The 24,372-nt window shown below is 36.1% G+C and overlaps 1 protein-coding gene and 1 long non-coding RNA gene across 4 annotated transcripts in view; one reads left to right on the top strand and one right to left on the bottom strand.

Annotated features, from left to right (window-relative positions):
* The window catches only part of LOC121028824 (uncharacterized), a 152,741-nt gene that overhangs the window by 53,792 nt on the left and 74,577 nt on the right, over positions 1–24,372 (bottom strand). The window contains exons 4-5 of one of the 2 annotated variants that reach the window (XR_005789451.1): positions 6,239–6,307; positions 772–853 (exon numbers count right to left, since the gene is read on the bottom strand). This is a non-coding gene — a long non-coding RNA (uncharacterized LOC121028824). Of the gene's footprint in view, positions 1–771; positions 854–6,238; positions 6,308–24,372 lie in introns of those variants that run through there. The other variant, XR_005789452.1, reaches the window with a different exon arrangement.
* The window catches only part of PTPN12 (protein tyrosine phosphatase non-receptor type 12), a 103,625-nt gene that overhangs the window by 64,121 nt on the left and 15,132 nt on the right, over positions 1–24,372 (top strand). For both annotated transcript variants that reach the window (XM_040472825.1, XM_040472826.1), the window contains 4 exons: positions 3,262–3,328; positions 6,869–6,946; positions 7,057–7,155; positions 20,735–20,820. In XM_040472825.1, coding sequence (XP_040328759.1) covers positions 3,262–3,328; positions 6,869–6,946; positions 7,057–7,155; positions 20,735–20,820 — 330 coding nt within the window. The remainder of the gene's footprint in view (positions 1–3,261; positions 3,329–6,868; positions 6,947–7,056; positions 7,156–20,734; positions 20,821–24,372) is intronic.

Raw genomic sequence — 24,372 nt, 5'->3', positions numbered from 1 at the left:
ATGGGTTTCCAAATAGTAAAAGCTGTCTGAATCAGAGTTTTTCTTCTCTGAATTTTTATTTTACGTTAGATTCTTCTAAAACGCTTAGAATCCTACTACTTATTTCATAAAACTGCTATCAGTTTATCTCTTGAAGTGACTTTATCCGCATTCACATTTGTTATAAAGAGTAAATGAAATTTCCCAGACTCAGAAATTTACAGGTTAATTAAATAGTTCAAAGTTTTTTGTTTTTTTTTTTTTTTTTTTTTAGCATAGACAGAACACCAAAGGTAGTTTTTCTTATCCAATAGGTCTGATTGTAATGCCTATTAGTGTGTTGAAAAGGCTGCTGTGGGGGCGCCTGGGTGGCGCAGTCGGTGAAGCGTCCGACTTCAGCCAGGTCACGATCTCACGGTCCGTGAGTTCGAGCCCCGCGTCAGGCTCTGGGCTGATGGCTCGGAGCCTGGAGCCTGTTTCCGATTCTGTGTCTCCCTCTCTCTCTGCCCCTCCCCCGTTCATGCTCTGTCTCTCTCTGTCCCAAAAATAAATAAACGTTGAAAAAAAAAATTAAAAAAAAAAAAAAAAAAGAAAAAGAAAAGGCTGCTGTGGGCCAGAAAGGGGACTTGCTGATGGGACATGTGGGAATCAATTAACAATTTGGTTAATTAAAAAAATATTTTTCTATAGCTAATTCAGTGGTTAGCCGACCATTCAATTAAGTAGTTGACTGTTTAAGAAGAAAAAAAAGTCCATTTAATTGTAGAAATTAAATTTGACTTGATTTCTTACAAGTTAGTTGAAATTATTTCTTGTGCTGTCATTGTTGCCCAGTGTATACAGCTCATGAATCCAATTTGATGTGAAGGTTTTCCTTTAAAAAAATAAATACACCATTTAATATTTTAACAGTCAAAATAATATGTTAACTGTAGTGACTTAGAAGACAGACAGACAGACAGAAAGAAAGAAAGAAAGAAAGAAAGAAAGAAAGAAAGAAAGAAGGAAAACACATACATAAAAGCAAGGAAATCACAATTCCAGTCGAGGTGAATGTCCTTTCCATGTATGTGCTGTATTTGTTACAGAATGTTTCTCCATGTAATTTGTCATGTACATTTTTCTAAATCATATAACTATTCTCTCTACAATTCATTATGACTGTGCTCTACTTTATATTTAACCTCCATTCCTTTATTATGCCCACCCCCATCCTTTTTCATGTATTTTAAACAGTAGTTTAAATGTCCATATGGCTAGTCTTCATGGCAAAATCTTTGAGCACATCAGTAATTACTTCATTAAGATAGATCTCTATAAATGAGATTTCTAAGTCAAAGGGCATGAACATTTTTATGCTTTTAATACATATTTTATATTCTGTTATCCATAAAGTTGATGCTAATTATAATTAGCTAGTTTGTGGGAGTGCCCATTTTCCTATACTCTTCCCAGTACTATTATTTTTTTGTTTGTTTGATTTAATGCCTGTATGACAGGCAAGCTTTTTGTTCATTTTTTTTTTGTCTTCGTAGTTTATATTCTTTTGTGAATTTATTTGTATACTTTGCCAATTGTTTTAAAGCAGGCATTCATCTCTTAGTTATGTGATAAATTCTTTACATATCTTTATATATTGAGATTGTTAGCTCTTAGTCATGTTGTAAGTAGCATGGTTTTCCATGGTTTTTATTCTGCTTATATTTTGCCACACATAAGTTTGAAATTGTTATGTAGTCAAAGTTGTGAGTCTTCATTTATGATTTCTGTCCATTGAGATATGCTTAGAAAAAGTCCATCTGTAACAGTAGTGCATAAACTATCCTTTTAGCACTTCTATAGGTTTTTTTATAAACATATTTTTAATCTATCTGGAATTTTTTTAATAATTAAGGTATGAGTAAGAATCTAGCTTTTGCTGTTGTTAGGCTCACTTTCCCTCTACCATTTATTGAATGGTCTAATCTTTCCCGTTTCATGGGAGAATCCACCACTATGTAATACCTACATATACTCAGATCTGTTTCTAAATTTTGTATTGTGTTTCATCAGTCTGGTTGTGTGTATCTTTGTAAGGTTACACTTTAAACCATAAAGTTTTATTTATTTATTAAAAAAAAATTTTTTTTTAACATTTATTTATTTTTGAGACAGAGAGAGACAGAGCATGAACAGGGGAGGGTCAGAGAGAGGGAGACACAGAATCTGAAACAGGGTCCAGGCTCTGAGCTGTCAGCACAGAGCCCGACACGGGGCTTGAACTCACGGACCGCGAGATCATGACCTGAGCCGAAGTCGGCCGCTTAACCGACTGAGCCACCCAGGCGCCCCTAAACCATAAAGTTTTAAATATATGTCATTTAGCCCCTCGTAATTCTTAACTTAAAATTCTAGAAATATTTTGCTATGAAGAATTGATAAATGTATCAATAGTTAAAAATTAGTATTATTGATGTCTTTTAAGAGCTTTTTAAAAATCATACTAAGTTGTTTATAAATTTACTTTATCAGCAATTCTCACATGACATGTTTGACAAACTACTGATATTTCTAAAGGTTTCAAAATTTAAATGCTGCCTAACTTTTTTCCTGCCTAAAAATGATTCTGGTGATGTTAGTAATGTCTTTAATTACTCAGAGTGATTCTCAGTCCTAAGATGCATGTCTCCTGTCTCCCTCTAGTTGAGAATCAATTGCTGTAAAGTACTCTTGTCATGTTTTAAAATGTAAAAACCTGCAGAATTTTACTTACGTTCTCCAGGTTCTGTTAGTTCCTTAGAAGATGAAAGTACATCACTAGTCTTTTGTTATTTTGGTCACTTTGTTCTTTTGTTGAAATCACTGCTGGAGTTCAAACCAGTTTCTAGGGCTTGTATTCTTCGTCTTTCCTATACCTTTTGCAGATTGAAATGATGTGTTGTTTCTTCCTCTACTGTAAGGCATCAGAACCATGTTGTACATAAAATAAAATGATCTCTGTGAGTTATTATTTTAGCTAGACAAGATTTTCTGAGTTAGAATTAGACTTACAAAATGAAGGCTGCCGGGTCATCTGTGAATCACATAGGTAATTTTAGAATCTTCGAAGTTACCCAAATTTAATAAAAACCAGGTATAAATGCTGATGTTAAAGATGTTAAGTTGTAATCTGTTTACTAAAATGGTAGAATTTTGTCATATTTCTAAATGATTTTTTTTGCTTCTGAAAACTAACATGTTCATCCACATTTAGTTTATAATTCTTTTATAACAAAAATCAAATTTTTCTTTCAAACTTTACAGTGCAGGCTGTGGAAGAACAGGTGCCATTTGTGCCATAGATTATACATGGAATTTACTAAAAGCTGGGGTAAGAATAATTTTTATATAGCATTATGTCCAATTGATCTATTATTATTTTCAAACTTAATGATTAATTTCTGTAAATTATAGATTGTGTTTTGTTATACATGTTGCTTTTTTAGAAGTAGCTTTACTATGTAAGAAATAAAGGTAATGGAACTGAAAAAGGAAGGCATAAATGATGCATATTACCTTGAGAGAATGCACAGGGCAGAAAGGTAGACATGTTGCCTCCTGGTTGATCTATGTGAATTGATACCTACATTAAGAATGTAAACTCTGCGTTGACTTTTCCAAATACAGAATCTTCATTGCCTTTTATATTCTAAGTATAAATGTAACCAATTTTATAAATATTTATGCCTAAGTGGATACACAGTATAGTGGTTAAGGATGCTGATTCTGGAGCCAAACTGCCCAGGTTAAAATTCCTGCTCTGTCATTTACTAGCTTTGGGATTTTGGTCAAATTACTTCATTTCACTGTGCCTCCATTTTTTCAACTGAAAAATTAATAATATTAATAACTCATAAGGAATAAGTTAACCTTTCTAAAATTCTTTAGAACTGTGGGTGTCTTGGGACACCTGGGTAGCTCAGTTGGTTAAGTGTCAGACTTTAGCTCAGGTCACGATCTCAGGGTTCATGAATTAAAGCCCCGCATCAGGCTTTCTGCTGTCAGCACAGAGCCTGCTTTAGATCCTCTGTTCCCCTCTCTGCCCGACCCCCGCTTGTGCTCTCTCTCTCTCATAACAAACAAACAAACAAACAAACAAACAAATAAAAAAGAACGTGGGTGTCCTGTAGTACGTGCTCATTTCAATGTTAGTTTTCATTACAATTGCTGTTACTGTTTTACTACCACTACTCATTCCAAGAAACTGTTTAATACTTTGGAGGATATACAGGTAAATAAAACACAGCCCTTATTACAGATTTGAAAAACTTAAGTTGTCCCTATTGTATGTAGATTTGGTTCCTTTTCTGGTTCTATAGTATGTTCATTTTCTATGCACCAGGGAGAGGTTTTTAATTCTTTACAGCTTTTTAAAAAATTATTTATTTTTGGGAGCCTACCTGGGTGGCTCAGTCAGTTAAGCCTCCAACTTTGGCTCAGGTCAGGATCTCATGGTTCATGGGTTCAAGCCCTGTGTCGGGCTCTGCTGACAGCTCAGAGCCTGAAGCCTGCTTTAGATTCTCTCTCTCTCTCTCTCTCTCTCTCTCTCTCTCTCTCTCTCTCCATCTGCTCCTCCCCTGCTGGTTCTCGGTCTCTGTCTCTCAAAAAATAAATAAATGTTAAAAAATTTTTTTGTATTGTTTTTTTAAGTAAATGCTGTACCCAACATGGGGCTTGAACTTAGAACCCCAAGATCAAGGGTTGTATGTTCCATCAATTAAGCCAGGCTCCCCCCCCCCAATTTTTTTTTAATTTTATATTTTAGGTAATCTCTATAACCAACATGGGGCTTGAACTCACAACCTTGAGATCAAGAGTCACATACTCCACTGATTGAGCCAGCCAGGCACCCCCCTTTATAGCTTTATAGTATGTTTCTGTGAATATTTCAGTCTGTATCTTGTATAAAATAGGATTAATAAAATATTTACGTTTTTTTTCCTTCTTTCTGCCCTCTATCTCTTTTTCCTCCTGCCTTCTTTCCATTTTAAACTCTTTCTTAGGGAATATTTAAATTTTAAATTTTCCTCAAAAGCTGTCTAGGATTAAATTTTATTTTTGTATTCCTCAAAAATTGTAATCATCTCCTGATAGTCGAAATGAAGATTTTTAAATGAACAAAATTTAACTAGGACTCTAACCCATTTTAACATAAAAGTGAAAGATTAAAATTGAGATGGAAACAGGCATATAGATAAATGCCAGTAAGCAAAATAAATAACTGGTCATCTCAAAAGTTGTGTATTTTGAACATAGTCCTCATTTGACTGTGTTTGGCTTAACATAGGGTAAATCTTCTTAGGTTAGGACTTGATGTAAAAATCTTCTGATGCTATATAAAGACTCTCAAGCAGGGGTGCCTGGGTGGCGCAGTCGGTTAAGCGTCCGACTTCAGCCAGGTCACGATCTCGCGGTCCGTGAGTTCGAGCCCCGCATCAGGCTCTGGGCTGATGGCTCAGAGCCTGGAGCCTGTTTCCGATTCTGTGTCTCCCTCTCTCTCTGCTCCTCCCCCGTTCATGCTCTGTCTCTCTCTGTCCCAAAAATAAATAAACGTTGAAAAAAAAAATTAAAAAAAAAAAAAAAAGACCCTCAAGCAGTAAACCCGGGAAATTTTTTTTTTTTTTTGTTTTTTTTTTTTTTTTTTTAATGTTTATTCATTTTTGAGAGACAGAGTGTAAGTGGGGCAGAGACAGGGAGACACAGAATCTGAAGCAGGTTCCAGGGTTTGGGCTGTCACCTCAGAGCCTGACGCAGGGCTTGAACCCAGGAACTGTGAGATCATGGCCTGAGCTGAAGTCAGATGCTTAACCAACTGAGCCACTCAGGCGCCCCATGCCTGGGAATCATTTTTAATTCTTTTTCCTTATCACTTCAAAATATTCTTGGTGATTACCACGTTCTAATAGTTCTACCTCAGAAATGTGCCTCAAATCTGCTTTTTTAAAACTCCTTCAGTAAACTACTACCAGTTTGTCCCCTTTTCAGACTCTTGGCCTCCATACTGCAAAAGTAGACTGTATATCAAATCTCCTCATGTCTGTGCTCCCTATTATAGTAGTTCTAATTCCAGGTGTACCAAGAATTGTCTGGGATATTTCACAGTCTCCAGAGACACAGCTGAGGGATCTGTATTTTTACCAAATTTCTTAGCTGGTCCTTATGTAGCCAGCACAGGGAACAGTGGCCTGTAGAATGAGTTCAAATTTTATTATGTTTACAGTCTGATCCCAGGTAGCCTTACCTTCTTTCCTCCTTGAATACTTCTCCTTCTTTCACTTTTAGGCTATCTCCACATCAAGCTTCTCAATTCCTGAAATAGAGTATATATTTTTTAAAAAAAAGTTTTTTTTCAACGTTTATTTTTGGGACAGAGAGAGACAGAGCATGAACGGGGGAGGGGCAGAGAGAGAGGGAGACACAGAATTGGAAACAGGCTCCAGGCTCTGAGCCATCAGCCCAGAGCCTGACGCGGGGCTCGAACTCAGGGACTGCGAGATCGTGACCTGGCTGAAGTCGGCCGCTTAACCGACTGCGCCACCCAGGCGCCCCTAGAGTATATATTTAATCTGCTGTGCTTATGTATATTTCCTTCACTTTTCATTCCACACACCAATCAGAGTTAGTTACAGCATTTTTATTCCCACTGAACTGTGATTTTGCCTTGGTGGATATTTATTTGTTCACACATCTCACCAGCTTGACTGCCGAGGGTCAAGATTAGCTTTGTATCCACAATGCCAAGAAGAGTGTCTGAAGGATGGTAGGTAGTTCTCAGTACATGTTTTCCCTCATCCAGCATGTATATAAGGTCTGTTTGAAAAGTTGAAGGTCTATATGAAAGAGAGTTGATGTATTAAATTCTTTGTTTCAGAAAATACCAGAGGAATTCAATGTATTTAATTTAATACAAGAAATGAGAACACAAAGGCATTCTGCAGTACAAACTAAGGTATAGTTTTTTGTTTTACTTTATAAACTGTATTTTTATAAATGTCTTCTTGTTTTGTTTTTTGTTTTTTAACATCTTTTCCCTTGTTTAACATTTCATCTCCATAATAGGAGCAGTATGAGCTTGTTCACAGAGCAATTGCCCAACTGTTTGAAAAACAGCTACAACTGTATGAAATTCATGGAGCCCAGAAAATTGCTGATGGAGTGGTAGGTGTTCTTGGCCTATTAAATTTAGAAAACTTTTCTTTATATTTTTAAGCTTTTTTTTTTTTTTAAAGTAATCTCTATACCCAACATAGGCTCAAACTTAACAACTCCGAGATCAAGAGTTGCATGCTGTACGGACTGAGCCATCCAGGTGCCCCAGAAACTTTTACTTTTTAACCAAGATGTAATGTTTAGCTTTTTAATTGTCATCTTGTGTTTTATCTAACATAATATCCATGACAATTATTTTTATTTTTTTGTTAACTCCTTTCCTTCTTCCTATTTGAATCTCTCTATTGTAATGGATATTTATGGACTCCATAACCAGCTAAATAATTTTCCATAGATTATAGCTAGGAACGTTGATCTTATATCAAAAATCATTACTGTTTCAAGTATAAATTACTTTTAAAAAGTTAACTGGGGGCACCTGAGTGGCTCAGTCACTTGCATGTCCGACTCTTGATTTTGGCTCAGGTCATGATCCCAGGGTTGTGGAATCAAGCCCTATGTCAGGTTCTGCACTGAGCATGGAGCCTACTTAAGAACCTCAGTGTCTGTCTGTCTGTCTCTCTCTGTCTCTCTCTCGGTCTCTCTCTCCCTCTGTCCTTCTCTCTTTCCCTCTGCCCCTCTCTCCCACTCATGCTCTAAAAAATAAAAATAAAAAAATTTTTAAATTAACTATTGTTCTCCTTTTCTACCCCCACCTAAGTAATTACAAGTTGATTCTACATGAATTGTATTTTGTTCTTGGTCATAATAAATAGTTTTATAGTTAATTTTGTACAGGCTTTTTAATGAAGTAGAATTGGAGTGCTACAATTAAGTCCCTTTTTGGCGTGTGTTTATTAGTTCGATGTCATTTTAGCTTTTTTTTTAACCTAAATATTAAAGTTTTATTATTTTTTTATTTTTTTTAATTTTTAATTTTTATTTTTCTAATATATGAAATTTATTGTAAAATTGCTTTCCATACAACACCCAGTGCTCATCCCAAAAGATGCCCTCTTCAATGCCCATCACCTACCCTTCCCTCTCTCCCACCCGCCCCCGATCAACCCTCAGTTTGTTCTCCGTTTTTAAGAGTCTCTCATGCTTTGGCTCTCTCCCACTCTAACATTTTTTTTTTCCCTTCCCCTCCCCCATGGGATTCTGTTAAGTTTTTCAGGATCCACATAAGAGTGAAAACATATGGTATCTGTCTTTCTCTGTATGGCTCATTTCACTTAGCCTCACACTCTCCAGTTCCATCTACGTTGCTACAAAGGGCCATATTTTGTTCTTTCTCATTGCCACATAGTATTCCATTGTGTATATAAACCACATTTTCTTTATCCATTCATCAGTTGATGGACATTTAGCCTTTTTCCACAATTTGGCTATTGTTGATACTGCTGCTATAAACATTGGGGTACAAGTGCCCCTATGCATCAGTACTCCTGTATCCCTTGGGTAAATTCCTAGCAGTGCTACTGCTGGGTCATAGGGTAGGTCTAGTTTTAATTTTTTGAGGAACCTCCACACTGTTTTCCAGAGTGGCTGCACCAGTTTGCATTCCCACCAATAGTGCGAGAGGGTTCCCGTTTCTCCACATCCTCGCCAGCATCTAGAGTCTCCTGCTTTGTTCATTTTGGCCACTCTGACTGGTGTGAGGTGATATCTGAGTGTGGTTTTGATTTGTATTTCCCTGATGAGGAGTGATGTTGAGCATCTTTTCATGTGCCTTTTGGCCTTCTGGATGTCTTCTTTAGAGAAATGTCTATTCATGTTTTCTGCCCATTTCTTCACTGGATTATTTGTTTTTCGGGTGTGGAGTTTGGTGAGCTCTTTACAGATTTTGGATACTAGCCCTTTTTCCGATATGTCATTTGCAAATATCTTTTCCCATTCCGTTGGTTGCCTTTTAGTTTTAGTTTTGTTGGTTGTTTCCTTTGCTGTGCAGAAGCTTTTTATCTTCATGAGGTCCCAGTAGTTCATTTTTGCTTTTAATTCCCTTGCCTTTGGGGATGTGTCAAGTAAGAAATTACTGTGGCTGAGGTCACAGAGGTCTTTTCCTGCTTTCTTCTCTAGGGTTTTGATGGTTTCCTGTCTCACATTCAGATCCTTTATCCATTTTGAGTTTATTTTTGTGAATGGTGTAAGAAAGTGGTCTAGTTTCATTCTTCTGCATGTTGCTGTCCAGTTCTCTCAGCACCATTTGTTAAAGAGACTGTCTTTTTTCCACTGGATGTTCTTTCCTGCTCTGTCAAAGATTAGTTGGCCATACTTTTGTGGATCTAGTTCTGAGGTTTCTATTCTATTCCATTGGTCTATGTGTCTGTTTTTGTGCCAATACCATGCTGTCTTGATGATTACAGCTTTGTAGTAGAGGCTAAAGTCTGGGCTTGTGATGCCTCCTGCTTTGGTCTTCTTCAAAATTACTTTGGCTATTCGGGGCCTTTTGTGGTTCCATATGAATTTTAGGATTCCTTGTTCTAGCTTCAATTTTGATTGGGATTGCATTGAATGTGTAGATAGCTTTGGGTAGTATTGATATTTTAACAATATTTATTCTTCCAACCCATGAGCACGGAATGTTTTTCCATTCTTTATATCTTCTTTAATTTCCTTCATAAGCTTTCTATAGTTTTCAGCATACAGATCTTTGGTTAGATATTCCTAGGTATTCTATGCTTCTTGGTGCAACTGTGAATGGGATCAGTTTCTTTATTTGTCTTTCTGTTGCTTCATTATTCGTGTATAAGAATGCAACTGATTTCTGTACATTGATTTTGTATCCTGCAACTTTGCTGAATTCATGTATCAGTTCTAGCAGACTTTTGGTGGAGTCTGTTGTGTTCTCCATGTATATTATCATGTCATCTGCAAGAAGTGAAAGCTTTTACCAATTTTGATGCCTTTGATTTCCTTTTGTTGTCTGATTGCTGATGCTAGCACTTCCAACACTATGTTAAACAACAGCGGGGAGAGTGGACATCCCTGTCGTGTTCCTGATCTCAGGGGGAAAGCTCTCAGTTTTTCCCCATTGAGGATGATATTAGCTGTGGGCTTTTCATAAATGGCTTTTATAATGTTTAAGTATGTTCCTTCTGTCCCGACTTTCTCGAGGGTTTTTATTAAGAAAGGATGCTGAATTTTGTTAAATGTTTTTTCTATATCGATTGACAGGATCATATGGTTCTTATCTTTTCTTTTATTAATGTGATGTATCACGTTGATTGATTTGCGAATGTTGAACCAGCCCTGCAGCCCAGGAATGAATCCCACTTGATCATGGTGAATAATTCTTTTTATAAGCTGTTGAATTTGATTTGCTAGTATCTTACTGAGAATTTTTGCATCCATATTCATTAGGGATATTGGCCTGTAGTTCTCTTTTTTTACTGGGTCTCTGTCTGGTTTAGGAATCAAAGTAATACTGGCTTCATAGAATGAGTCTGGAAGTTTTCCTTCCCTTTCTATTTTTTGGAATAGCTTGAGAAGGATAGGTAGTATCTCTGCTTTAAATGTCTGGTAGAATTCCCCAGGGAAGCCATCTGGTCCTGGACTCTTATTGGGAGATTTTTGATAACTGATTCAATTTCTTCGCTGGTTATGGTTCTGTTCAAGCTTTCTATTTCCTCCTGTTTGAGTTTTGGAAGTGTGTGGGTATTTAGGAATTTGTCCATTTCTTCCAGGTTGTCCAATTTGTTGGCATATAATTTTTCATAGTATTCCCTGACAATTGCTTGTATTTCTGAGGGATTGGTTGTAATAATTCCATTTTCATTCATGATTTTATCTATTTGGGTCATCTCCCTTTTCTTTTTGAGAAGCCTGGCTACAGGTTTATCAATTTTATTTATTTTTTTCAAAAAACCAACTCTTGGCTTCATTGATCTGCTCTACAGTTTTTTTTAGATTCTATATTGTTTATTTCTGCTCTGATCTTTATTATTTCTCTTCTTCTGCTGGGTTTGGGGTGTCTTTGCTGCTCTGCTTCTATTTCCTTTAGGTGTGCTGTTAGATTTTGTATTTGGGATTTTTCTTGTTTCTTGAGATAGGCCTGGATTGCAATGTATTTTCCTCTCAGGACTGCCTTTGCTGCATCCCAAAGCGTTTGGATTGTTGTATTTTCATTTTCGTTTGTTTCCATATATTTTTAAATTTCTTCTCTAATTGCCTGGTTGACCCATTCATTCTTTAGTAGGGTGTTCTTTAACCTCCATGCTTTTGGAGGTTTTCCAGACACTTTCCTGTGGTTGATTTCAAGCTTCATTGCATTGTGGTCCGAAAGTATGCATGGTATGATCTCAATTCTTGTATACTTATGAAGGGCTGTTTTGTGACCCAGTATGTGATCTATCTTGGAGAATGTTCCATGTGCACTTGAGAAGAAAGTATATTCTGTTGCTTTGGGATGCAGAGTTCTAAATATATCTGTCAAGTCCGTCTGATCCAATGTATCATTCAGGGCCCTTGTTTCTTTATTGACAATGTGCCTAGATGATCTGTCCATTGTTGTAAGTGGGGTATTAAAGTCCCCTGCAATTAGCACATTCTTGTCAATAAGGTTGCTTATGTTTGTGAGTAATTGTTTTATATATTTGGGCGTCCCGTATTCGGCGCATAGACGTTTATAATTGCTAGTTCTTCTTGATGGGTAGACCCTGTAATTATTATATAATGCCCTTCTTTATCTCTTGTTACAGCCTTTAATTTAAAGTCTAGTTTGTCTAAGTATGGCTACTACAGCTCTCTTTTGACTTCCAGTAGCATGATAAATAGTTCTGCATCCCCTCACTTTCAATCTGAAAGTGTCCTCAGGTCTAAAATGAGTCTCTTGTAGACAGCAAATAGATGGGTCTTGTTTTTTTTATCCATTCTGATACCCTATATCTTTTGGTTGGCGCGTTTAGTCCATTTACATTCAGTGTTATTATAGAAAGATATGGGTTTAGAGTCATTGTGATGTCTGTAGGTTTCATACTTGTAGTGATGTCTCTGGTACTCTGTCTCACAGGATCCCCCTTAGGATCTCTTGTAGGGCTGGGTTAGTGGTGATGAATCCTTCAGTTTTGGTTTGTTTGGGAAGACGTTTATGTCTCCTATTCTAAATGACAGATTTGCTGGATAGAGGATTCTCGGCTACATATTTTTTCTGTTCATCACATTGAAGATTTCCTGCCACATTCCTTTCTGGCCTGCCAAGTTTCAGTAGAGACATCGGTCACGAGTCTTATAGGTCTCCCTTTATATGTTAGAGCATGTTTATCCCTAGCTGCTTTCAGAATTTTTCTTTATCCTTGTATTTTGCCAGTTTCACTATGATATGTCGTGCAGAAGATTGATTCAAGTTACGTCTGAAGGGAGTTCTCTGTGCCTCTTGGATTTCAATGCCTTTTCCTTCCCCAGATCAGGGAAGTTGTCAGCTATTATTTCTTCAAGTACACCTTCAGCACCTTTCCCTCTCTCTTCCTCCTCTGGAATACCAATTATACGTAGATTATTTCTCTTTAGTGCATCACTTATTTCTCTAATTTTCCCCTCATACTCCTGGATTTTTTTATCTTTTTCTCAGCTTCTTCTTTTTCCATAATTTTATCTTCTAGTTCACCTATTCTCTCCTCTGCCTCTTCAATCTGAGCTGTGGTCATCTCCATTTTATTTTGCAGCTCATTAATAGCATTTTTTAGCTCCTCCTGGCTGTTCCTTAGTCCCTTGATCTCTGTAGCAATAGATTCTCTGCTGTCCTCTATACTGTTTTGAAGCCCAGCGATTAATTTTGTGACTATTATTCTAAATTCACTTTCTGTTATATTGTTTAAATCGTTTTTGATCAGTTCGTTAGCTGTCGTTATTTCCTGGAGGTTTTTTTGAGGGGAATTCTTCTGTTTTGTCATTTTGGATAGTTCCTGGAGTGGTGAGGAACTGCCGGGCACTTCCCCTGTGCTGTCTTGAATAACTTGAGTTGGTGGGCGGGGCCGCAGTCAGACCTGATGTCTGCCCCCAGCCCACTGCTGGGTCTATATTCAGACTGGTGGGTACCTTCTCTTCCCCTCTCCTAGGGGTGGGATTCACTGTGGGGTGGTGTGGCCCGTCTGGGCTACTTGCACACTGCCAGGCTTGTGGTGCTGGGGATCTGGCGTATTAGCTGGGGTGGATGGGCAAGATGCACAGGGGCGGGAGGGGCAGGCTCAGCTCACTTTTCCTTCGGAGATCAGCTTCGGGAGGGGCCCTGCGGCACTGGGAGTGATTCAGACCTGCTGGAGGGGTGGCTCCGTATAAGCACAACTTTGGGTGTTTGCGCTGTGCAAGCAAGTCCCATGACGGGAACTGGTTCCCTTTGGGTTTTAGCTGGGGGATGGGCGAGGAGGATGGCACCTGGCGAGCGCCTTTCTTCCCCGCCAAGCTGAGCTCTGTCCAGGGCTCAACAGCTCTCTCTCCCGTTGTCCTCCAGCCCTCCTGCTCTCCAAGCAGAGCTGTTTAACCTTCCAGATGTTAAGTCCCGCTCGCTGTCAGAACACACTCTGTCCGGCCCCTCCGCTTTTGCAAGCCAGACTCGGGGCCTCTGCTTGGCTGGTGGGCCGCCCCTCCTCCTTGGCTTCCTCCTGCCAGTCCGTGTAGCGCACACCGCCTCTCCACCCTTCCTACCCTCTTCCGTGGACCTCTCATCTTCGCTTGGCTCTGGATGATCCATTCTGCTAGTCTTCTGGCGATTTTCTGGGTTATTTAGGCAGGTGTGGGTGGAATCTAAGTGATCAGCAGGTCGCGGTGAGCCCAGCGTCCTCCTACGCCGCCATCTTCCCATTTTAGCGTTAAAAGATCTTATTGGATATTCAAACTTTTGACCTGACAAAAATACTGTATTCTCATAGTGTTCTCATGTCTGCCTCTGTTTTCTAATTAGGTCTTTTTTTTGCTGTATGTACATAATGTCCTTGTCCTTGAAGGTATTGTGCTATTTTTTTAAATAAAATTTCTTTACGTTTTTATCACTGAAACTAACATAGCTATCACATGATAAATTGAACTTAGCCTCGATAACTGAAGTAAAATGAGGCGCAAAATTTATAACCTTTATTTTCCTTTTCTTTTGCACATTATTTTTGGCACTTTCCCAGACTATTTGTTTAAATTTCTTGGTTTTACATATGAGAGATTTGTTACCAAATGCTGGTCTCAATGTCTTAAAATAATATAGTATTGATTATTTTGACAATATGGATTATCCATGAGCTTTAGGGCTATGTATTTCCTTTATTAGCCAAATGATAATGTAAATTTTTAAAATTAATATACGTGACCTCATTTTTATTTCCTGTATTAACCTAGGAATCATTGTGCAACTAGGCCTTATGCATGGCCATCTCTTTTTCCCCCTTGGTTTAATTAAAGCCTGTTATAATCTGTACTGAATATAGTCAAATATTTTCTAATACAGAATAGAATGTTTATATATTACTATGTATAATATTTAAATTGAGATTCAGTTAATGCTTCAGAAAGCTAAATAGGCTATGCTTTTTTTTTTCTTTAAACTGTAATGGGAAAATATTTGTTTTTATAAATGCAAGATTTAATTTTAAAGTTAAAGTTTTGATACTTCTGAAATATAGATGCTTTAGACTACCATTTCCTTAGTATATACAAGTGAAAAATATTCTATTACATTTTTTAAATGTATAGAAAATTCTTATTTTAATTTTTTATTGAGATATAATTGGCATATAACATTGGTTTTAGGTTTTCAGTGTGGTGATTTGATATTTGTATATATTGTGAAATGATCACCACAATAAGTCTAGTTTAACATCCATTACCATACATAGGTACAATTTTTTTTCTTGTGATGAGAACTTTTAAGATTTACTCTCTTGCAAACTTTGAAATATGCAATATAGTATTATTTAGTCACCATGCTGTACGTTATATCCCCTGACTTTTTAATTTTACAATTGGCAGTTTGCATAGTTTGACCTCGGCCATTTGACTTCCTTTACCCATTTCACCCACCTCTGGCAAGCACCAATCTGTTCTCTGTATATGAATTCAGTTTTTTGTTTTTAGATTCCACATATAAGTGAGATTATATAGTATTTGTCTTTCTCTGACTTATTTCACTTAGTATAATGCCCTCAAGATCCATCCACGTTGTTGCAAATGGCAAGAGTTCCTTCTTTTTTATGGCTAAATGATATTCCATCATGTGCATATACCACGTTTTCTTTATCCATTCTTCCATCGATGGACATTTGGGTTGCTTTCATGTCTTGACTATCATAAATAAGGCTGCAGTGAACATGGGGGTGCATATATCTTTTTGAGTTTGTGTTTTCACTTCCTTTGGATAAATACCCAGAAATGGGATTACTGGATTGTTTGGTATTTCTATTTTTAATTTTTTAGGAACTTCCATATTGTTTCCATAATGGCTGCATCAATTTACATTCCCACCAACTATACACAAGGGTTTCCTTTTCTCCACATCCTCTCCAACACTTATTATTTCTGTCTTTTTGATGCTAGCCATTCTAGTAGGTGTGAGGTCTCATTGTGGTTCTGATTTGCATTTTTCTAATGATTAGTGATGGTTGAGTATTTTTTCACATATTCCTGATGTGTATGTCTTCTTTAAAGAAATGTCTATTCAGGTCCTCTGCCATTTATAATCAGTTTTTTTTTTTTTTCTATTCAGTTGTGTGAATTCCATATATATTCTGGATATCAACACCTTATCAAATATATGATTTGCAAATATTTTCTCTTATTTCATAGATTGCCTTTTCATTTTGTTGATGGTTTCCTTTGCTGTGTGGAAGCTTTTTAGTTCGATGTAGTCCCACTTGTTTTTTGTTGTTGTTGTTGTTGCCTTTGCTCAAAAATATTTTTAATGCAATATTCAGTGTTATATATTTAAAGCTTTTAGGTATATTTAAGTAATCTCCAGAAACTGATATGTGGTAAATATTGCATTGCTCTCTCATCTCTGTTTTCTTATTACCTTGATTTTTTTTTTTTAGGTTTTCTTTCATAAATTAAACTTTCATTTTATTAGTCTGAACTTCACACTAGGATTTAATTTTGTTATAGATTGTTTCTGTCTAATGGGTCAGAGGTTTATAAATAGCTAAGGAATACAAGAAGGATCATACATTGTATGGGATGAGATGAAATATCACCTAATAGCAGATTAATGGTTATTTCAAACCTGCTTTCTCATAGCATTGATTGATACATAGGAGACACTCACTAAATGCTTGCTAACTGAACTTAAAATGTTAGATTATGTCCTTGCATTTTAAAGCTGACACGGCCACTGCTGGATTTACCTTTTGGGCAAGATGGCAATTTCTATTCTGTAAAAAGGAAAAATCATTCTCTATAGAATCCATTCTGAGGAAGCTGTATTTGGTGAGAAAAAATACTTTGCCAAAGGTAGTGACTAATACTGTATTAACTATATAACTCAATGGGTGAATGCATTTAAAAAGTGGAAGGAGGAATGGATAGAAGAAAGACAGACAGCTTATCATTCTGTGTAATTTTTTTATCTTGTCCTCTTAAGAAATCTTGCTTTCTAGGTATTGTTGAATCTGGGTGACTTGTTTTTATAGCAGGTTTATATGTGGTTGGAAACCATAAATGCCATTTAGAAAAAACGTGGAATGTAAAAAACCGGGGAAAATTATTTCAGAACTGTATGCTTGAATAAAATGATTTGAAATATTTTCCTTACCTCTCTGAACCTGTGCTCTGAGAAACATTTATAAATCAGTTTATTATTTCTCCGACAATTTAGAGGCAAAGTTAAAAAACAAAAAAGTCTCAAATTGTATGTTCTAGAATTATTTTCATAGAAATTTTGGTTGGAATGCTGACCAACAATATAAGACTCTATAATAAATGATATTTGTGGGGCACCTGGGTGGCTCATTAGGTTACGCAGCCGACTTTCATTCAGGTCATGATCTTGCAGTTCGTGAGTTCCAGCCCGGTGTCGGGCTCTGTGCTGACAGCTCAGAGCCTGGAACCTGCTTCAGATTCTGTGTTTCCGTCTCTCTGCCCCTCCCCTGCTCACGTTCTGTCTCTCTCTCAAAAATAAATAAACATTAAAAAATGTTATTTGTTAGAGGTATTTACAACTAAGATGACTTTCCGGAGTAAGAGATCCAAAGCGAAAATTCATTCTAGAATGGAGTAGCCTACTGATTTGGAATTTAGAAATACATAAGTAAGCAAACATCTGTAAGATATGCTTGCATGCTTTTTTATCTTGTATATAAAAGACCAGTTATCTACACCAGGTTTTTCAATTCTAGGATGATTGAGTAACAGCAATAGTTTGTGTTATGGTCCTTCTGTTGTGTTGTACATTTAAAAAAATTTTTTTATATGTTTATTTATTTTTGAGAGAGAGGGAGAGACAGAGCGTGAGCAGGGGAGGGGCAGAGAGAAAAGGAGACACAGAATCTGAAGCAGGCTCCAGGCTCTGAGCTGTCAGCCCAGAGCCCAACACGGGGCTCGAACTCACGAACCATGAGATCATGACCTGACCTGAAGTCGGACGCTCAGCTGACTGAGCCACCCAGGTGCCCCTGTTGTGGTGTACATTTTAGATGTGATACTGAGTTTTTAATAATTTTTCCTCAAATATAATGTCTTTTATTTTTAAATCACCTTGTTTTAATATTTGATTTTACAGCTGATAATATATCTGTAATTATTTGATAGTTAGGTTCTGATTTTTTTTGTGTGGCCTTTCACATGGCTGTTATGTAGTAAATATAAGACACAGAATTACTTCAGTGAAATGGGTGAAGGTGGTCAAAAAGGTAAAAAATAATTAACTTTAGCTCTTCTTGAAACAAGGATACACTAGAACCTAATTACCAATGGATTACCTTATTTCTAAAGTTGGAATCACCAAGTTGGTGATTGTTTCAGGTAATAAAAGCAGCTTAAGAGAGCTATCTACATTAGGACAAATGTGGGGACAAAAGCTGTAGTTAAGAGTGTCAGAAGATAGGAGTAGAGCAAACATTATTGTAGGTAAAACAGGAATCCAAGAACATTGTCCTATTGTGAAGTACAGTAACCGAGAGGATTTGTTCATGCTGTGTAGGCAGTGGTTGAGTTGCATTTCTGTATTGGCAACATTCATTTCTTTCTTAAGATGAAACTCAACATGTTCAAAAGTCTTAACCTCCCCCAAAGTTACTTTTCTTCTTTTGGCCCTTTCTATTAATGGCTCCACCATTCTCTCATTTATTCAGAATGAGGAATTCTTCATGACATTTTCTTTCCTTTATCATATTTGTTGTCATTTGCTTGCAGATGCCCTTTGTTTCTCTTCTTGTTCCCTTCCCACCTATTCCCTTCCATACTCTGTTGTGTGTAGCAATATCTTATCTATCCTTTAAGGCCATTCAACATACTGCCTTAATATTCTCAACTTCTTAATATTTCTCAACTATATTCTTAATATCCACACCTTCATATAACATCTCCTTTCTCTGATTTCATCACTTTATGGTTTTATGATTACCCCTTTACTTTTTAATTTGGTGATTATTACTAGACTATACACTTCTTGGAGTTAAGTACTATGTTGTTTACATTTTTGTATCCTCTGCAGTGCTTACTTTTCAGTGCATTTCACATATTGAGCTATTCCAAAATCCAAAATGCTCTGAAAACCTGAAGTTGTGGGGAAGGAGAAGGGAAGAGAGAGTGAGAGTGTTGGTTTGGTATTATACCCATTTGGAAGCAAAATCTAAGTTGGCATGACTTGAGGCTTTCACATTGTACTATAAAAAATTGCTGAGTTTTGTAGGTTAGAAGCAGTTTCATATGGTTCCCCCTTAACCTTTATTTAACCTATTTAATGTGAATATTTACAGATTTTGATACAAAAATATTGAATGTTATTATGGGAGTATGTTTATAAGCATATGAATTAATATGTCGGAGGTATCTTTAATATTTGTCTAGGTGTAATAATTACTAGTGCCCCCACTTTCTTTCTTAACGAGCCCTGATTTGGACAATAAATTATATGGCTACTTTGCCTTAGCAGATATCCCTGCAACAGATGCTTTGTTATGGTAGGTGGCTTTAATTTAAGGATGAAAACATCCATTCTCATGATGTAATTGTTGTTTTGGTCAGAGTAAGATGCAGAGTTAGGATGCATAAAACTCTTCTGATACATCTCATTATATATCAGGACACAGTGCACTAAAAATTGTTGCAAAGTGGAGATCTCTGTTTTCCTTGGTTAGGCCTACTTAGTAAAAAAACAACAAAAAAACTCATTGGCAAGAAACAGTTATAAAGGCAAAAAAGGTGCTATGATGAACCCAGTAAAAGTACATTTTGATTAAAAAAAAAGGCAATTACAGTTTCAGAGTTCCTTAATCATAGTTTATATAAAGATGGCTTTTTTTCTAAAATTAATCTGAGATGTAGGTAACAATGAAAATCATTCTTGTCTTCCGACCCATTAACATATGCCTAGCTGGATAAAAATGAAGTACTTCCTTGAGGCTGAAACTAATTCAAGGCAGTGTTTTATATAATAATTTCAGAACTCTTCTATTCACAATCCTAAACACAACCTAAGATTCTTATAACTACTGACTCTGGAACATCCATGTTAATGAATATTACTGGTCCTTGTGACCAGTGAGAACAAGGATATCTCTGGATGGGCTCTCTCTGCCTTTTTTCGGTTTATTTAGTTAGAGAATGATATAATAGTTATATATGCTTATGGAGTAAGGGCACTCCATGGTGATAAAGGGTAGGGCAAAGATTGATTAAAATGAATTCTAGGACCTGTTTAAAAGTACTAAGTAGCAGTAGGAATCTTGAAAAAGATTGGGAAAAGTGGAAGATATAAGCCTTATTTTACTGGCTTTTTTTTTTCTTCTCTGCACATGTTAAGCTTCTAGTAGTAGTGATGCCTGAAAAAAAATCTTCTTTGATCTTTATTTTCTTGGGAAATATGTTTCTTTATGGAAATATTTGAAATGTGTTGAAATGCCATGGTACACAATTGTTTTCAGTAACTGGAAATAGACTGTGGTGGTGGTGTTTTTTTTTTTTTTAAGTTTATTTTTTTAGTAATCTCTACACCCAGCATGGGGCTTGAACCCATGACCCCAAGATCAAGAGCCGCACACTCTTCCAACTGAGCCGGCAAGGCACCCCTAGACTTTTTTTGATATGAATGTCTCTCATTGAAGTTTGGCCCTTTCAGCTAAAATAATAGAGAATGTAAACCCCATTTTGGGAAAGTGTCATTGTTTTACAAATTCAAAAGCCAAGAAACCGCTTATGTGAGGGGCACCTGGGTGGCTCAGTTGGTTTAAGTGTCTTGATTTCCGCTCAGGTCGTGATCTAATGGTTTGTGGGTTTGAGCCCTGCATTGGGCTCTCTGCTGTCAGCTTGGAGCCTGCTTCAGATTCTCTGCTCCCCCTGTCCCCTGCGCTTGCTCTCTCTTTCAAAAATAAACATTAGAAACAGCTTATGTGAAACATGAGAAAGGAAAATTATTTTTCTCCTAACTTTAATGAAGCTTTTTTTTTCTCGGCAGAATGAAATTAACACTGAAAATATGGTCAGCTCCATGGATCCTGACAAACAAGATTCTCCTCCTCCAAAACCACCAAGGACCCGCAGGTATTGTATGTCACGTTTTCTTTAAAAGGATATTTTTCTTTTACTTACTCTTAATTAAAATAACAAATTCTGAATATTTCCAAGTTGTTTTTATAACTTTTATCATTCTTTTTTTAGGATATAGCATATGTATTTGATATGTTACTAGTGTACTAAAAATTTTGTTTCACTTTAGATAAAATTTCAGTAGTACACTGTACATTAACAGTGAACACCCCCTTGAACTGACAGTAGTTCATGTTTTGGTATGTGGTACAATTACAATTTTAAATTTTCTAAAAGATGTCCACTTTTGCATAATGACTGAAAAAGTGATAATGATTGTCAAAAATTGTGTGCACACTGAAAAAGTTATTTGAAGATGTTTAGTAACATTACTAGCAAAATGAGCTTATTTCTGTCCGGATTTTATTACTTTCATACCAAGCTCATTTATAATAAAGTCAAGATATCCTTGTACCCTTTTTTATTTCTTTGTTTCTTTCAGGGTAGCTGCTAGGTCAGTTATGTGGTAGTATGAAAGAATATAGATAGAATCAGAAAGATTTAGTTTCAAGTCCTTTCACCCATGTACTAGCTTTGAAGTTCTAATTAAGCCACTTATTTAATCCTTGGTTCATTTTGTTTTTGTTTAAGTAGTGTCCTAGGAATGAAATGAAATAAAGTATGTGAAAATGCTACCTATAGGACATGGCACATTATTAGGTTTCCATTACATGTTAGTTTTCCCATTACAATTGCTATACAATTATTAACTATTACAAGGACTTATATAGGGTCTTGTCTTGAGCAAATATCTGCCCAAATGAATTGGCCTTCCCTTAAAGTAGGACTTCTTTTATATATGATTCATCAATTTTTTTTTTTTTCCCTTAAAAGTTGAATAGAAGTTGACTGAAGTTAAGTGGGGTTTGGTCTTGGCATTGAGTTGCTACACCTTAATGAGATTATTCCTCAATACAAAAGAAGAATACACTTTTCCTTGATAACTAAGGCAAGGTATCATACTTACTGTAGTCTCTGGAATACTTTTATGTTATGTGCTTCTCTGTGGAAGAGTAGAAAGCCTATGAAGGTGGGTTTACAATCTCAGCATTTAAATGCTCAGGATGTGGTTAACTGTGCACTAACAAAACTTCCCAGTAGTAGTTTCTTGTTTGATTTCCACTTTGATATCTATACTGAAATTGGAATCTTAGCCTCCTGGGAAGGTATCTAGTTAAAATCTATAAACTGTTAGCTAACTTTTTTGTCCCACATATGAGTTCTTTGGGATCCTAAAAGAAACTGTACTAGCTATAAAGGTAATAAATCAAGAAACATTTTTGCTACCCCAATATCTTTTAATTTTTTTGAGATTGAGCCAATGTAGAGGTTCTCAAAGTGTACACTGATATTTGTGATGTACATAGTCCTCTATTTCCAACAACAAACAGTGGTAATATCTTCCTAATTTTGAAGGGAAAAATGAATAGAATGTTGTGCATTTTAAGTCTTTTTGAAAGTTTGACTCCTGTTGTTCTTTAATAAACAAAAAGGATAATAAAGAAGTAGCAAATGAGTATTAATAGAACAATGTTCATTCAGCTTAAGACAGGATTTTATTTAGGGATATGTGAAGTTACCTTTTTCTTATACATGCAGTAGAGTCAAATGGCAGAATTTCCTTATGTTCCACAAAGGCATACCCTGTGAGTTCCAGGTTGAGATGAGTTTTAGAACTAGTGTAAATTGTTAACTGAAAATAAAATCACAACAGCATAAGACTGATTAAAAAGTAATAATGGTATACTTTCTTTTTCAGTATGGCTACAGAAAGCAAATAAATGAATTGGTTGTTTAGAGTACATGCTCTTAGAGAAAGATGGAGGAAGGCTTATGTTTGTTGTATTAGATTTAATCAGTCATATAATTCTGGTTTATACATACTTAAAGAGTATTGTAGATTTTGAACAGCAGATTTCATTTTCTATTTTCACTAACTCCAGCACTCTGTAAGTGTACCTTGTTAGCTGTTTCTATAAATTGTCAACAGGTTTACTACAGAGACACAAATGGGTGTGTGCCATAGTAAAATTTTCTTTATTTAATATTTCAGAGACAGTGACAGTATACTTGATGCTTTCTTCTAATGCCTCTCAATTCAGTTTTAAGTGGGATTAGAATTGGAAGGAATATGGAATGTGGTTGTTTCAGACATTTTGTTATCGAGGCGAGAGGTAAAGATTTATTGAGGGTTTTGTATTTGGAAGACTTGCACAGAAATAAAGTCTTTCATATTGTAGATATAATATAACAAAGTACCAAGGAGAGAACCCTGATAAGCACCATAATTTGTGAGGAGCAGACTAAAAGAAAGCTGTAGAAAAGGAAAACCACCAAGGGTAAAACCAGGAAAACAGTGGCATTCTACAAGCCGTGAAGGAATTTCGTATCTGCCAGAAATACATGAATTTCAACCTCTTTGAGGGTTGCCTGGGAGAATGAATAGACTTTCAGACATCTGTGGCTCTTAGAATATCCTGAATAGGTGAGGGCATTTGTGGGGTCAAAACAGGAGTTAAGGTCTACTCATTGGAGGCTTTTGAAGTTACCTGATTTGGGGAACCCTCATCTAGCAAAGAATGTGGTTTTTTGGTGAGGATTTTGGTGACCAAGAACTCTGGGAAAATGGCAACTGGAAGAAGTAGGTGATGGAGAAACCTGTATTTCACAAAACAGTTGTTGTTCTTCTGCACTGTTTTCTTCTGTTAAAAGAAAAGTCTTTGGCTCTTTTTTGAAATGCTAATTTCCTTTTGTTGATTCTTTTTTTAACAAGTATATTAAACAAATGTATTGCCTTGAAGTGGCTAATTTTTAAGAAAGGAGCAAAGTGATTAAATAAAAGTAGGAAATGGTCCTATAGGTCAGCCAAATAAGAAGTGATTAAAAGAGGTCCCTTTCAAAATACTAAGTATCTGGAAATAACCTTATGTAGAAAGTAGAACCTTAGGTAGAATTATTTTCATTTGTATTATTGAAAAAAAATTAAGTGTTCTTGATTGGAAAAGTTAAATGTAATTGAGCTTCCGCAGTGATACTTAAAATATCATTTATTTTCATATTTGATGCAATTTTCACTAAAATACTAACCGGATCTTTTCTGAACTTGACAATATAATGTTAACTTGGATGAGCAAAGAGAAATAACATAGAAAACTTTGGATGAAAATAGTGATAAGCAAGGACCAACTCTTTTAAAAACTAGAAAACTGTAATAGTTAAGATAGTCTGTAAGTGGTATAAAAATATACTAGTTAATGGAGTTGAATCAACAACTAGGGAATAGATCTTGTTAGGAATTAATATATACTAAATAGGGAGAAGGAAAAGGTTTGGTTATTTATAAAGTCATAATATAATATTACTAATCATCTGAAGAAAAATATATTTAGATCCTTATACCAAATACCAAGGCAATCTTCAGGTGATTAAATACAGAAAATCAAATTATTGAAACAAAATATAATGTTTGACCAAAAAAATAATGTTTGACAAACTTGTAGAAGGGAA

Source organism: Herpailurus yagouaroundi, unplaced genomic scaffold, assembly GCF_014898765.1.
Source record: "Herpailurus yagouaroundi ecotype Mexico unplaced genomic scaffold, PumYag 100, whole genome shotgun sequence".
Taxonomy (NCBI): Eukaryota; Metazoa; Chordata; class Mammalia; order Carnivora; family Felidae; genus Herpailurus; species Herpailurus yagouaroundi.
This window is presented reverse-complemented; position numbering and strand designations above follow the sequence as displayed.